We start from the raw sequence: 14433 nt of genomic DNA on the forward strand, positions 1-14433 counted from the left end.
TTAGTGATATTGGGAAGCCATTTGGAGTTGTGGACATTAAAAGCTACCTAAAAAGATGACTTTACTACTTAGACAAGTGAATTAGAAATTTGAGCCTCAGAGCAGGAAGGTGGAAAGGTCAGTGATTTTCAGAATTTGGAGAGCAGATGAATGTTACTGAATAGGACAAGGGAACCTTAAGCAGGAAATGAAAACTTACATTTTCATGTAAGTTTGTATGTTTTCATTCTGCGATAAACATATGTTATTATATTGCTTATTGATTTTGTGATTCTTGTATCTTTTTTTTTTTGAGCATGTATATGTACAGTTTTATAAACAGTTTGAACATTTCAAAGTAGTGAACAGAACTTCAGTGTCAGTTTTTATATTATGTTATATTTTATTTTATTTAAACAGCAGCAAGCTGTAAATGCAGGTTATTTCTTCCGTTGTGCCTTGTGTAATAATATACAAGAATTTAGCAAAGCAATGATGATATATGGTATTTATATACCAGAACAGTAAGTCATTTCTACATATCTAGTTAATCTTCTATTACTGATATTTAAATAGTGAAATTAGTTTTAGTAGATATCATTAATATTCTGTTAATATAGTCTTCTAATTTCAAGTTCAGAAGTTAACATTAACCTGTTTTTCATGTTTTGTGTCATGTTATTCTGCTAATAACAAGAAAACAAATAAATTTGGATGAATTTATGATTGAGAGGGACAAAATAGAGATGGCTGAAATTTATGATTTGCTGGTATCCTGAATAATAAATGGTGAGCAGTATGAAGATGAAATTAAAAAGAAGATAGTTGTGGGGGAAAATGCTATGGCATAGTCCACAAAGGACCAAAAATTATGAAAGGCAGGGATGTTATTAGTAGAGCCACAGAAGTTAAATTGTTGAAGCAGTGGTCTTTTCACTGCCGATATAGAATGATTCATCACTTGGTTATAAAGTAAATTATACTTAACAAGAAATTATATTCTTGTTTAATCCTTTACCCAAGTGTAAGCAAACAGAGTTTGCATGTGAAAAACCTTCATGACTAGGCTACTTGTATAAATATTAATGATTTCACATCAGATGTGTTAGTATCCCATAATGCAAAGCACATTTCCTTCTGAACATGGATTGCTATCTATTATGGGAAGAGTTACTACTCAAGCTGGTTTTGACTTTAACTGAAGTCTCATTGGTGGGAGTTAGACTCAGGAAGATACCAAGGTTGAATTAATGCATATGTTTTCCAGATACAAGTAGTGAAAAGGTGTATCACCATATTATTAAAATACTCTGGATCAGAGATAGTCATAAAACTTTTTTTTCACTTGGTTACAAAGTAAATTCTCTTCTTCTTCATCCTATACTCCACAAAGGACCATGGAGTAGATATTAGAAAATATTTCTTACAGAAATCTTCCACTCAGTCTTTGATAGACACTTTGCTTTCAACTCTTTAAGTGAAGCACCTGTCCAATTTTTTATATTATCTATCCAATTAAGATATCTCTTGGACCAGCCAAAGAACTGATTCTTTGTCTTACTTCAAAATTTGTGACGTGTTTAGTGTATGTTAGCTTTAGGAGTCGTTTATAGCATCTCATTTCAAATGTGAAAGCCTTCTTTTCATCTTCTTTTAGGAGGGTCCAAGTTTCACTTCTGTATAGAGGTGTTGAATTAGCGAGTGTGTCAGTAAGGCATAATCTGTTTGTAATTATAGTTATCTATCCTGGTTTTAGTTTTTGGATACTTGTTGCTTTTGCAGTTTCTGTTCTAATATCCTGTCTTAATCTGTTATCTTTATTAAAGATATTGCCTAAGTATTTAAACTGATCAACTTCTATGGATGTGTCCTCAAGTAGGACTTTTTCAGTTTCAGCTACATTCCCTTCTTGGTCAGAAGCACAATTATGTCATTGTTTTTGATTTTTGGTTACTTATGGTTAAGTCATATTTTTGAAGAGATATAAGCTAATTTTGTGGTGATGTCCTGCATTAATGCAGAAGTCATATGTTCCACCTTGGTATCTTTCTACCTATTAAAAATTAATGTAAATTATACTTCACAACAAATTATATTCATGCTTAATCCCTTTCTTTACCACAGAGTAAGCAATCAAAGTTTGTGCATAAAGTATCTTCACAAACTACTCTGTATAGAAGATAATGATTTCACATTTATTGCCTTAATATCCCATAATCTAAAGCACATTGTTGGATATGTATGTTACTTTGCATATACTTGTAGTTTTTTTATATATACATAATATATAGACTTCCATCATTAATTATACAGAAATAATTGCTGGAGGGGGGAAAAAAGACGATAGTACTGGAAAATGCAACAGCTTTGATTGCCTCAACAGTGCTTTTTCATTGCCCTCACTGGACCATATTAATCAGCTATGACTACATTCTCTACTACTGCTTACCCCAGTGTACAGTTACATCCATATAATTGCTGTACACATACTTCTTGTATGTAGAAAATATATGACTTCTGCATTAATGCAGAAGTCATATATTGGTATCTAATGCAATTGATATGAACTCATTGGCCTTGTTGTTTGGTTTTGGACAAAGCATTAAACATGAATATAATCTTTTGTGAAATATAATTTACAGTGGTGATGTGTGAATGTGAAAGTTGACCATTGAGAAGAAAGCAAATCAATTCATCTGAATTATAGATGTGGAGCAGACTTATTAATCCCATGGACAGCAAAAATGACTAATGTTAAGGTTTTAGGGAACATGAATACAAATTTCTCTTGGCATGAATTGTTAAACAGAAATTAATCTACTTTGAACATATTAGGTGAGAGATAACATTGAAAAGACAATTCTCTTAGGAAAGTTGAGGACATCAAAAGGAGAGGAATCCAACAAAAGCTGGATAGGCATTTCATTGGAATTTACCAGTATGAAATTACAACTGCTGAAAGACAAGAGCGAGATGGATCCTTTCACAAAAGGTCACCAAGTCATAAATGACAAAATGGCACAGAAAAACAGTTGTACTCAGTTAATACAAATGTATCTTCAAGGCCTCTAGTTTGATCAGGAAGGTTTGATTCGTAGACAGCATAAATTACACATACCTGCCACTCAATTAGAGACCTTTATGCATATGTACATAAACGTTACTTAAGCAGTGTATGTGCAAAATATTTGGTCATGTACATCACTACATGTTCTAGACAACTATTTAATAATGCTGCTGGTTAGTAATTGTCAGTGTTGATCACAATGTGAAAAACCAAGGATCTTTTGGAGTCAGATAAAGAGCTTATTGGGAGTGCCCTGTCTGGCTGGAGCCATGATTTTGAAAACAGTAGGTAGAGCTGGCTGGTTTCTCAAAAGGTATCCCAGGTGATTAATCAGTGGGGAAAAAAAAATCTATATTGTTTGTCTAAGAGAGACATAACTGTTGTGAGCCTCAGGAAAGAGATCAGCATCATCTGAGAAGGCTCGTACAGACAAACAGAACTTCCTGTGTGTAGTGTGTAGGAAGTTCTGTGGAATGACTGAAATTGACTGAAACATTTAATGAAGGCAGCTCCCAATCCATATCCCACTGAACTGTGTGCAGGGAATTGAAGAGGATTGTTATTGGCAGTCACATGCCTATATGGAAACTGCTGGTTTCTGCAAAGAACTGGAAAGTTTGTCTATGGTAGTGTCTGGAACACAATGACTGGACATGAAGACTGGAAAGAAGTCATGTGGTCCAAGTCACTGTGCATCCTGTATCAGGTTTTCTTGCATCCCTGTACTCTAGGCCTAGGATGAACATTCCTTTACTTTTTCACCTCAAAGGTTGAAATTGATCTGAGTAGCAGCCTTCTGATTAATGCATAGCTGAAAGGAAGTGTGCTCTGGATTATGGGATACTAGGCAATTGACGTGAAGTCATCAGCCTCTGTATACAAGTAGCCTAGTTGTGAAGATACTTTGCACACAAACTTTGTTTGCTTACATTTGGATAAAGGATTCAACAAGAATATAATTTCTTAGCAAGTTTAATTTGTAACCAAGTGAAAAAAGCATTTTAGTGTATATCATATAAATTGTATGATCATTATACACTTGTAAAAAATAAATAAATATTAAATGTGCATCTATATATGATGCAAGGGACAGGGAAAAGGGTAAACTGTATACATATCCCAATTCTACTCATTTTAGAATAGTGTTTAGGGTAGTGCACCTAAAACCTCTCTTTTTATTCTCAATGCTGTCCAGAGGAGAGCAATTTAGCTCATGGATTTCCCTCACCTCCTTCCTTTACAGCGATATATCAGAGATATATTGCTATAAAGTATATCAGCTCTGTTCTACAGGTACTTCCATGACCACTGAACTGGTGACCATCATCTTCCAGTTTCTCTTGGGGCCTGTTCAAACAAGCAGCAACTGCCTACCATTCCTTTTCAGTTCAACTGCAAACATTTTGAATCTGCTTCTTTCACTTTAATTCTGTCTGCCTTGATCATATGGAACAAACAGCCTTCCTCATGAAGTATTCCCAAACAACTACAACTTGTAACTCTTCAATAAAAATATTAATAAGCTTCTTTCTCAATCCTTACCTTCATTCACATACATCATATATTATGAGATACTAAGGCAATTGATGAAGTCATCAGCCTCTATATACAAGTAGCCTAGTTGTGAAGATACTTCATACACAAACTCTGTTTGCTTATGTGCTTATAGGTTCTTCGATCTGTAGCATAGGATTCAATTTTAAAAAAAATTATTTCAAATTAATATAAAATGAATGATTCAAGATGGATCAGAGAAAGGAGACTAATATAATGCTTGACATTAAATATGAACTTACCGAATAGGAGGCAGATCAGGCAGACGATTTACAGAAATATTTTCTTGACATAGTATTACTGGCATTACTGAGACTAAAAGACAAACAATTGGATTGTTTTAAATAAGTATAAGATTATTGATTCAGGATCTAGGGGAAAGAGAATAGCTATAGTATTTGGTACTAAATATAAATTTCTTATCGAAGAAATAGCCACATGGCTTCATGACAGCTACAAATTATGTAGAAGTAGGAGTTATTAAAGATACAACCTTATTTCAAAGCCCAAATATATGCAGAAACTGAAAGTTTCAAAATTTTGACTAGAAAGCTTATGAGAATGCAATCCTCAGCATCCAAGTCTTTAACTTGCACAACTTATTTTTTATATAAGTTACATCACCAAAATGAAGAGAAATATAAAAGAAAGAGCTGTATAGCTCTTTCTTTAATAATTATTATTATGCACCAACCAAGAGTTAGCTTATGAAAAGTATAACTCTCTGACATAGGATTGCTTTGGTATTGAGAATTTTTGCTCTCTTAAGGTTTCTGTGTGGTCTCTGAAGAGAATCAATCAGTTCAAAGCAGCTCTCAGGCCATTGAAGCCTTTATCAAATGCACTAATAAAAGCCAAATATATGGATTTGGGCAGTGCTCGTATCTTTTAATTAGTTCAAGTTAAGACAACTCTGATGCTAAGGAATGTACTCTCATAAGCTCTTTGGTCAAAATTTTGAAACTTTCAAAGTTTCTACATATATTCAGCTTGAAAATAAAGTTGGATCAGTAATATATCCAATTTTATATATCAATTTCTTCATGGGAGAGGAGTGTAAATAGGAGAATTTGGGCAAATTTTAGAATGGAAAATCAGATCATGAGATATTTATACATATGGTACCTGCAGACTGTTTTAGTAGGGAAGAAGCAGAAGAATTAGTCATCATCATCTGTGGATTACTGATAGACAGAAAAAAAGTTAGTTCTTACTGGTGACCTACACAGCAAGATTATATTGTCAGCATCCTATCTGCAATTGTAGAAAATAGTCAGAGGCATAATGTTTTGGGAAAATTTGGACAAACCAAAAATCAAAACTAATAGTAATGGTAAGTATTCACTGGATTTCAGCTCAAGATGCATTCCAGATCACTACTATCTTTGTGTTCTGAAATAAAAATGTATGGAAATTATTTATATATATATATATATATATATTTCCTTTTATTGATGTGTTTGTTATGAACTACTGTGTGCTGCACTATTTTCATCTTTATAAATTTTGTAACTCAAATGAGCTTTTGTCTTTGTGTTTTATATATATATATATATATATGTGCGTGTGAAAAAGCTTTAATGACTGATACCGAGAGATAAAAAGATGACATGATATATTTGAAAAAAAAAAAAGATACTACTAGTACACTAGTTTCGTTGAATTGATCAACATCTTCAGGTATCACAATCAAAGAAGTATATAAAGAATTACAGAGACTTAAAATTGTAATAACAGAACAAGTACAAAAAGACAGTAGTGTGTTTGAAAACAAAATGTGAGCTTGAGTTCCAAACAAATGTATACTACGTGCTGTCACGAGTGCGCCAGTACTGAACAGAGGCAACGTGTGCATCAAAGAGATTGAAACTCAGGCTGTTGTTGATATGAAAGGAATCTAGAGAAATTCCCTAGATTCGACAATCTTTCTCTCGAGTTCATCATAGCACACATGGATGTTAGAAGTTAGTCCAGTTCACAATGTGTTGGCAGCCTTCATCTGAGTTAGCTGAAAAGAGAACGTGGCTAGAGAGAGAGCGCTAGCTCTAGTCCTGTTATAGGAGATATCTCTACAGTGTTCTTCCAAACGTAGAAGGATGGATTTAGCAGTCTGGCCATAGTATGGCTTTCCACAATCACATAAAATCTTGTACACTCCTGGAAACTGAGTTGGAAGATGTTTCTCTTTAGGTTTGCTAAGTATTGAATGAAGTTTTGGAAGCATAGTGAAGCAAGTTTTGAAGTTAAACTTCTTGAGAATCTTTGCCAGTTTTGGTGAAATAGAGCTGATGTAAGGCAAAGAGATGAAGGCTCTTGGGGAAGAGGGATCTTCAGAGGTAGTTGAGTGACTGGGGGAAAGAAATTTGTCAATTTTCTTAGGAGAGAAACCATTATTAATAAAAGTTTTTTAAGAAAAAGGAGTTCATTTTCAATTTCTGTTTCTTCTGTAAGTAATGATTTGGCTCGGTGAGCTAAGGTGGAAATAATACCAAATTTTTGTGGGGGGATAGTGATGGAAGGAAGCATGAAAGTAAAGTATCTATCATTATGAGTAGGCTTTCTAAAACTTGAGATTTTAATACTCTCAGCATATCTGGTAAGTTTCAGGTCTAAAAAGGGGAGGCAGTCATCTGATTCCAGTTCGAAAGTAAAAGAGATTTTTTCATGGCACTTGTTTAGGTGGTCTAAAAATAAATTGAAGTTGTTGACACCATTTTCCCAGATGAGGAAAATATCATCAATATAACGATACCAGATGGAAGGAGTTAATAGCTTTTTCTTCAAAATCATTGAGAAATATATCTGCGAGAATCGGAGAGAGCGGGCTGCCCATGGCCAGACCTGAGTTTTGTAAGTAGATCATATTGTCATATTTGAAGTATCCTGACTTTATGCAATGGGAGAGAAGAGCAAAGAGTTTTTTGGTAATTTGTTCTTGAGAAGATCTAGGACTTCTTGTGCAGGTACATTTGTAAAGAGAGAAACAATATCGAAACTGGCCATTAAATCTGTTTTTTTAAGTTTGATATCCTTGATTTTAGAAACAAAATCTGCAGAGTTTTTAATGTGTGAAGAGGAAATTCCAGAAAGACTTCTTAGAAACCTCGCGAGATATTTGGAGAGGTTATAGGTAGGAGAGTGTATGCCCTCAACTATAGGTCTGAGTGGGCAGTTTGTTTTGTGAATCTTGGGGAGACCATACAGTCGTGGGATTAAGGGATGAAGTGACCTAAGAGAAAGACGAATGTTTTTTTGTAACTCCAAGGTGGTTTTTAATAAATTATTAGTTCTATTGTGTAGTTCAATCGTAGGGTCACTATTAATTTCTGAGTAAGTATCACTGTTTAAAAGTTCCAAGATTTTATTATGGTAATCAGACTTGTCTAAGATGACAGTTGCATTCCCTTTGTCTGCCGAAGAATAACTATGTTACTATTATCTTTTAAAGACTTGATAGCTGTTCTTTCAATGTAAGAAATGTTGTCTGGTGGAGGTCTAGCTTTATTTTTGGTGAAAATTGCTTCCATACAGAGGAGATTAGCTTTTTTGTTTGGTAATAAAGAAGCTGCCTTTTTCTATCTTTGTTAAGAGATGTTCTTTAGGGATGAATGTAGAAGAGCAGTGACAAAGTTGAGACCTTAAGCAAGTATGCTTTCTTCTGCCAAAGATAAAGGTCTCAACTTTGTCACTGCTCCTACATCTATCCCTAAAGACTCGAGAGAAAGATTGTCGAATCTAGGGAAATTTCTCTAGATTCCTCTCATATCAACAACAGCCTGAGTTTCAATCTCTCTGATGCACACGTTGCCTCTGTTCAGTACTGGTGCACTCACAACAGCATGTAGTATACATTTGTTTGGAACTCAAGCTCGCATTTTGTTTTCAAACACGCTACTGTCTTTTTGTACTTGTTCTGTTATTACAATTTTAAGTCTCTGTAATTTTTTTATATATTTCTTTGATTGTAATACCTGAAGATGTTGATCAATTCAACGAAACTAGTGTACTAGTAGTATCTTTTCAAATATATCATGTCATCTTTTTATCTCTCGGTATCAGTCATTAAAGCTTTTTCATAATATTCCAACCAAGTAAAAATGAATTCTGAAAAAAAAAAAAAAAAAAAAATATATATATATATATATATATATATATATATATTCCCTTTTATTGATGTGTTTGTTATGAACTACTGTGGGCTGCACTATTTTCATCTTTATAAATTTTGTAACTCAAATGAGCTTTTGTCTTTGTGTTGTATATATATATATATATAATTTTGAAAATGTAATCTGAAATTTAAAAAACATTTTTTTAATGGGAAAATAAGTATATTCCAATTATACAGGGTTAATATAGGTGTATAAGCGTTTTTTCCAGCTCTCTCTCACACACACACACACACAGAAATGGAGGGGGGGGGGCTGGAAAGTTCTGATAAACACCTAGAACAAAAATTATATTAAAGCAACCAACCACAAGAAAGAACATACTAGTAGTGAGTTACGAAGATAACTATCTTCTTATATCCTCCGATGTTCTTTCTTGTGTTTATATCAGTTGCTTTAATATAATTTTTATTCTAGGTGTTTATCATAACTTTCCAGCCCCCTTCTTTGTGTGTGTGTATGTATGTATATATAGACAAGGCCAGTTTTAAGTTTCTTGATAATTTTCACCAGTTGTTATGGTGAAAACAGAATAGCATTAAAAAAATAAACAAAAGTAATTTTAAAATATTCAATTTACCCAATAACTCAATCTCCATATCATTAATCCAAAGCAGAAATTCAGTTATAGTAAAATATTTATACATAAAAATAAATAATAATATTTTGTCTCTAGAGAAGAGTTTCCAGACTATATAAAAAATAAACAAAAAATAAATAAATAAAATTTATAAAAATAAGAAAAAAAATTGTTAACCCACTTAGGTACAAATGTATTGTAGGTTTGCAAATAACCTTATGGGTGGGAGCCACAGTCCGTGCAGTTAGCCTAGTGGCTGTGCGCTTTGCAACCATATGCCTGGGGAAGGAGTGTCCTAGGTTCAATTCCCGTCGGTGACGTGAGGAGTTGAAGGATCTTCCTCAGCGATAGCCAAGTTAGCCAGTCGTGGGCGTGGACTGTAGGGTTCCCCCCCCCCTACCCCCAGTTTATCCTGGGGTTTTTCATCCCACAAAGCAGGTGAACCGGCCTTGAGAACTCAACTCTATGGACATAGGATACACCGGGGCGTAGGGCTGACCACCTTATCCTCTGAGCGGTTTTAGGTCGGATGATTAATAAACCCTCGACACCGCAAAGTAAAAGAGGGAAAAGAAGATGAGATGAGATGGGTAGGTGGGATCCATATATATATATTTAAAAAAAAAAAAAAAATCCATCTGTACTTTCTAAAAATTGGTGTATTTACATTAATTACTCTCCCTACAATAAGTAAGCACTATTATAATATAACTATAACTATTATTTTCGGTATAAAATCACGAACAAAGGTGTCAAATAGAAACTATTTTTATTTTGACTAGTTTTGAGAAATACTTTGTTTCACTTCATCAGAAATAACATGAATACAGTAAAAACTGGAAATCAAGTAATAACAGTTAACATCTCTAGTGAAAAAGAAATGGAAATTATTCATTCCCTATCACGCCAGTTGCTGGTTCATCGGCTGCTGTATACTACTGGTAGATACAAGTGTGTCGTGATGGGTTAAGGAAGATCAGACTTGATGTAAAATCATTCCTTGTTTTTTTTTGTTACATTGTAGAGGATGCTTCATCATTTCAGCTGATTCTTTATACAGTATTTTTGAACTCTTCAGAATACATAGAAAAAATGAAATTACTTCTATGAAAAGTTGGAACGAGATCCCATGGGATATTTCCATATTAAAACCTGTAACTTAATATAAAAAAAAAAAAACATGCTGAACTGGTCTGAAAAAAAAAAAATGCCTTTAATCTAGCCAGTCTTATTCCTGAAATATATGGAGTGCCTAAACTCCATAAAAAAGACTTGCCACTGAGACCAGGTGTTGATGCAAGATACTCTAACTTCTTTACTATTTAAACATTAAGCAAACCTTACTGAAACCTTATATCAGGAAAACATCCTTTTATGTAGAAAATATCAAAGCCATCACATTGGCTTCTGCTGATAATTGTAAGTCTGGACATGGTAAATCTTTTTCACTAATGTTCCAAGAATAGAAACCATACAATCATTTCAAGACATCTTCCCACCAGACACACAAGTCCTCTCTAAACAGTGTATTAGTAGTACTTTTTTCTAATTTGAGCCTTTTTTTTTTTTTTTTTAACAGAAAGACCAGCAATGGACTCTCCCCTTTCTCTTATGTTAACTGACCTACTCATGGATTTTGAAAAAATAGCCCTCCTCAAGAGACATAACCAAAAATTTGATAAAGATTTGTTGACAATATTTTTATCATCTGGCCCATACTATTACACAATTAGAAGCTTTTGTCACCTTCCTGAACAACATGCATGCTTTCCATTGTTTTAAAGTTTATGGAATATTTTTCACTGGAGAAGTTAACTGCTATTACTTGCTTTCTGGTTTTTAGTGTATTCACGTTATTTCTGATGAAGTGAAACAAAGTATTTCACAAAACTAGTCGAAATAAAAACATAATTTCTATTTTAAGCACTGTTATAACAAACTACAGAAATAGCCTGAAAAAAATCTATGCAAAATGCTGTTTTCCATTGTAGCAAGCCTGGCAAAGATTCTTGTGGTTCCTATGATTTCACTATAATAAGAGTCATTTGCATGAGTTTATAATTCCAAGGATTCCTTGATCTTGATTTTTCATCTTATTAACCTTGGTTAATATTTTCTATCTAGCATCTGTGTTTTGCATATATCTGGTGCTGGGGGGGTTATAGATTTTGCAATCTCTTACTTGCAGGATCCATATATGAAATGAAATGAGGGACCTAAAACAAATACACCCTTGTTTAGTTTTTTATTTATTTTTCATGAAATTTAGAAGTTATGTTACTGGAATGATTAGAATTAAGAACATTTTTCATTATTTAATTTCTTATGGGATTTATTATCTTTATTTGTTGCTTTTGTTTTTAATGTTATATTGTGAGCATAGTTGAATATATTTAAGGAAATTTTATTATTTTAGTATACTAATTATATCCCTACCCACTTTCTAAAAATAACCTATAGCTGTTAGATGAATTGTTGTATTATAATATTCAAAATCTGGGAAATCCATAAAACACAGCTGTTGAGTCCCAAGTTCAAAATTTTGATCTATACACTATTTAGATAATCATGGAATAAAAATTGTTGTTACTGTGTTGCAGTTGAATTAGATACTTTTATGTTTAATTGAATTTATAATGCATCATCATGTTTTCTGTTTTTTTCATTAAGCTATTTTCTTGACAAGTTGTAATTTATCTGCTATTGGAGCATCCTTTTAAATGTAAAAATAAGGTAATTTTTAAATGGCCAGTCCTAACATAATTTTTTTTTCATAGAGAAAAATTGATTTTCCAGGGATGCATCATGGGAATTAGAACAGAATGCATATGATGATCTTCTTTTTACATATTCACAATGTGATGCTTCAGAATGCTTTTGTCCTCAAGGAAGAAAATATGAAAATAATAAGTAAGTGAAATAATGGTTACTCTGAATGGTGCTTAATCGTAAAATTATATTTTTTAGAATTCTATATTTCTCAAATCCATCTCATGCCTTTTACAGAATGTGCACATTATCATTACACAAATGAATAGAAATCTCTGTTAATGAATGGTATTAACTTAATGGTATTCAATGAATGCCACCTTTGCCTTAACATTAGGCTTGATGTTATGTCACAACCTAGTAATCTGCTTCATATAAGTCCAAGTAATGCTCTGACTGGACTGTTAATCCTGTTAACTGTTTAGGCTGTTCAACTAAACAGCTGTGTTTTACTTTTGTTTTTCATCTTACAAAGCGCCTATAGCTTGTCTGCTATGGATGTTTTGTAAGATGAAAGCAATAGTCTGTAGAAATCAGAAAACTCTGCTACTTCTGTGTGAGATTATCTAGCTCAGCTTTAGTTTAAAAGACCTTATAAAGATTTTTTACATCTGAAGTGCATTGTTATTTCCAGCTAAGCTATAGAGATTCCACTAAATGATATATTTTAAGAAAACTTTTCAGCCAAGTTTCATAACTATTTTCTATGCTTAGTTAGGGTAAGAATAGCTACCAAGCAAAGAGAAGAGAAAGTTGAATTTACAAAACAATGCAATAAACAAAAAATAGCTGGTGAGCTTAGTTTGAACCATCATTATTGCCCAATCAGACTGAAGCTTAAGAAAGAATGATTATATCATTGGGAAGGAGTTGGAATCAATAGTAATGTGGTGTATTTCATTAAACTACCTTACAAAATCTGAGAAGGTTATTTGAGGCAGTAATTTCTTTTGAAATGTGTTGTATGTGGAAAAGCATAATTCAACAGATTTTGTTAAATTATGCTTATGCTTATCAGAGCCCTGTAGCAAAAATTGTATTGGACAAGATTCAACCAAACTTGATGTAAGTATACTCTGGAACATGGGTTTTTTATTTATAGAAGATAAAAAAATAGTACAAAATTCTGCACTAGCAGCAAATGTCCACTGGTGGCAAAATTTTGTACTAAGCACGTGATTTGAGATTAATTGAACAATAATGGCTAGAAGAGACAGAACAAATCAATTTTCGTGTTCGTATAACTTACAGGTGTGGTTCAATGTCATTCTTTCAAATGCTCTGAGAACTGCATTCTGTAAATGACATTTTCTACAGTGGAATGCAATAGATCTGCATTGATTTGCCTATTCTGTCTTTATACTCTGTATTATTCTGTCTTTCAAGCTTGCTAAATCAGCAACATGTCCATCATACACCGCCTGTTTCAGATAGCTCCACAGCCAAAAGTCACAAGAGTTGAGATCAGGTAAATGAGTTGGCCATGCTGTGGCAAATGCATGAGTAATCACTCTGTGTTCTGTGAAGTGTTTTTGTAACATTCGCTGTACTGACAATCCAATGTTAGGTAGTGCTCCATCCTGCATGAATATGGTAGAGTCAAGTTATCTTCACTGCTGAACAATAAAGTTGCTCAGCATCTCTCTCAATACCTAATAGCAGAGATGGTACAAATCACTGATCCTGTCACGTGAAGTTCAAAAAAGTATGGATTGATAATAAACAATGCAGTGAAACCATACTAGTGCAATGGATGAAAGAATTTAAAGGAAGAAAAGTCATTAGTGCATGGGAGATGCTTAAAAAAAATTGTTGACAGCATTGACAGTTGTATACCTCGAGTGAAAAAGTTAAAGCAATTTGGAATGAAGACGATTAGCAGATAGGGTGAAGAAAGATTAGCAAAACAAGTGTTCTCTGCCAGGTTGGCAGCAAAACGACCCAGAGGAAGACCAAGATATAGGTGGATTGATACGGTACAAAGTGCCTTAGACGATAAAAATATAAGATCTGATAATGTTGGAGTCTTGACAACTAACAGACTGATTTGGAGGGAAATTGTAGATAGGAAATTAGTAATGATGTAATTTTTTTTCATGTAGTACTATCATATCCTGTACACCCCTTGAAGGTACATGGCAGGAATTTGATGATGATGACTTTTGGTGAATGTAAAGGGGTCTTGGGATGGAACACATGAGGGTTATTCACAGCCCAAATGTGGCAATTGTGAGATAAATTGTTTAGATAAAAATGTGCCTCATCACTCCACAGGATTTTCGATGACCATGCATCATCCACCTCCATTTGAGCTA

The 14433-nt window shown here is 33.5% G+C and overlaps 1 protein-coding gene across 3 annotated transcripts in view; it reads left to right on the forward strand.

Moving 5' to 3' along the window:
* LOC150105073 (uncharacterized) overlaps window positions 1–14433 on the forward strand; it is a 162282-nt gene that overhangs the window by 102523 nt on the left and 45326 nt on the right. For all 3 annotated transcript variants that reach the window (XM_090396130.1, XM_090396131.1, XM_090396129.1), the window contains exons 7-8: window positions 400–503; window positions 12146–12259. In XM_090396130.1, the coding sequence (XP_090252256.1) occupies window positions 400–503; window positions 12146–12259 (218 nt within the window). The remainder of the gene's footprint in view (window positions 1–399; window positions 504–12145; window positions 12260–14433) is intronic.

Source organism: Typopeltis vanoorti, chromosome 7 (assembly GCF_054136105.1).
Source record: "Typopeltis vanoorti isolate ZY-2024b chromosome 7, IOZ_Tvanoo_1.0, whole genome shotgun sequence".
Classification (NCBI taxonomy): Eukaryota; Metazoa; Arthropoda; class Arachnida; order Uropygi; family Thelyphonidae; genus Typopeltis; species Typopeltis vanoorti.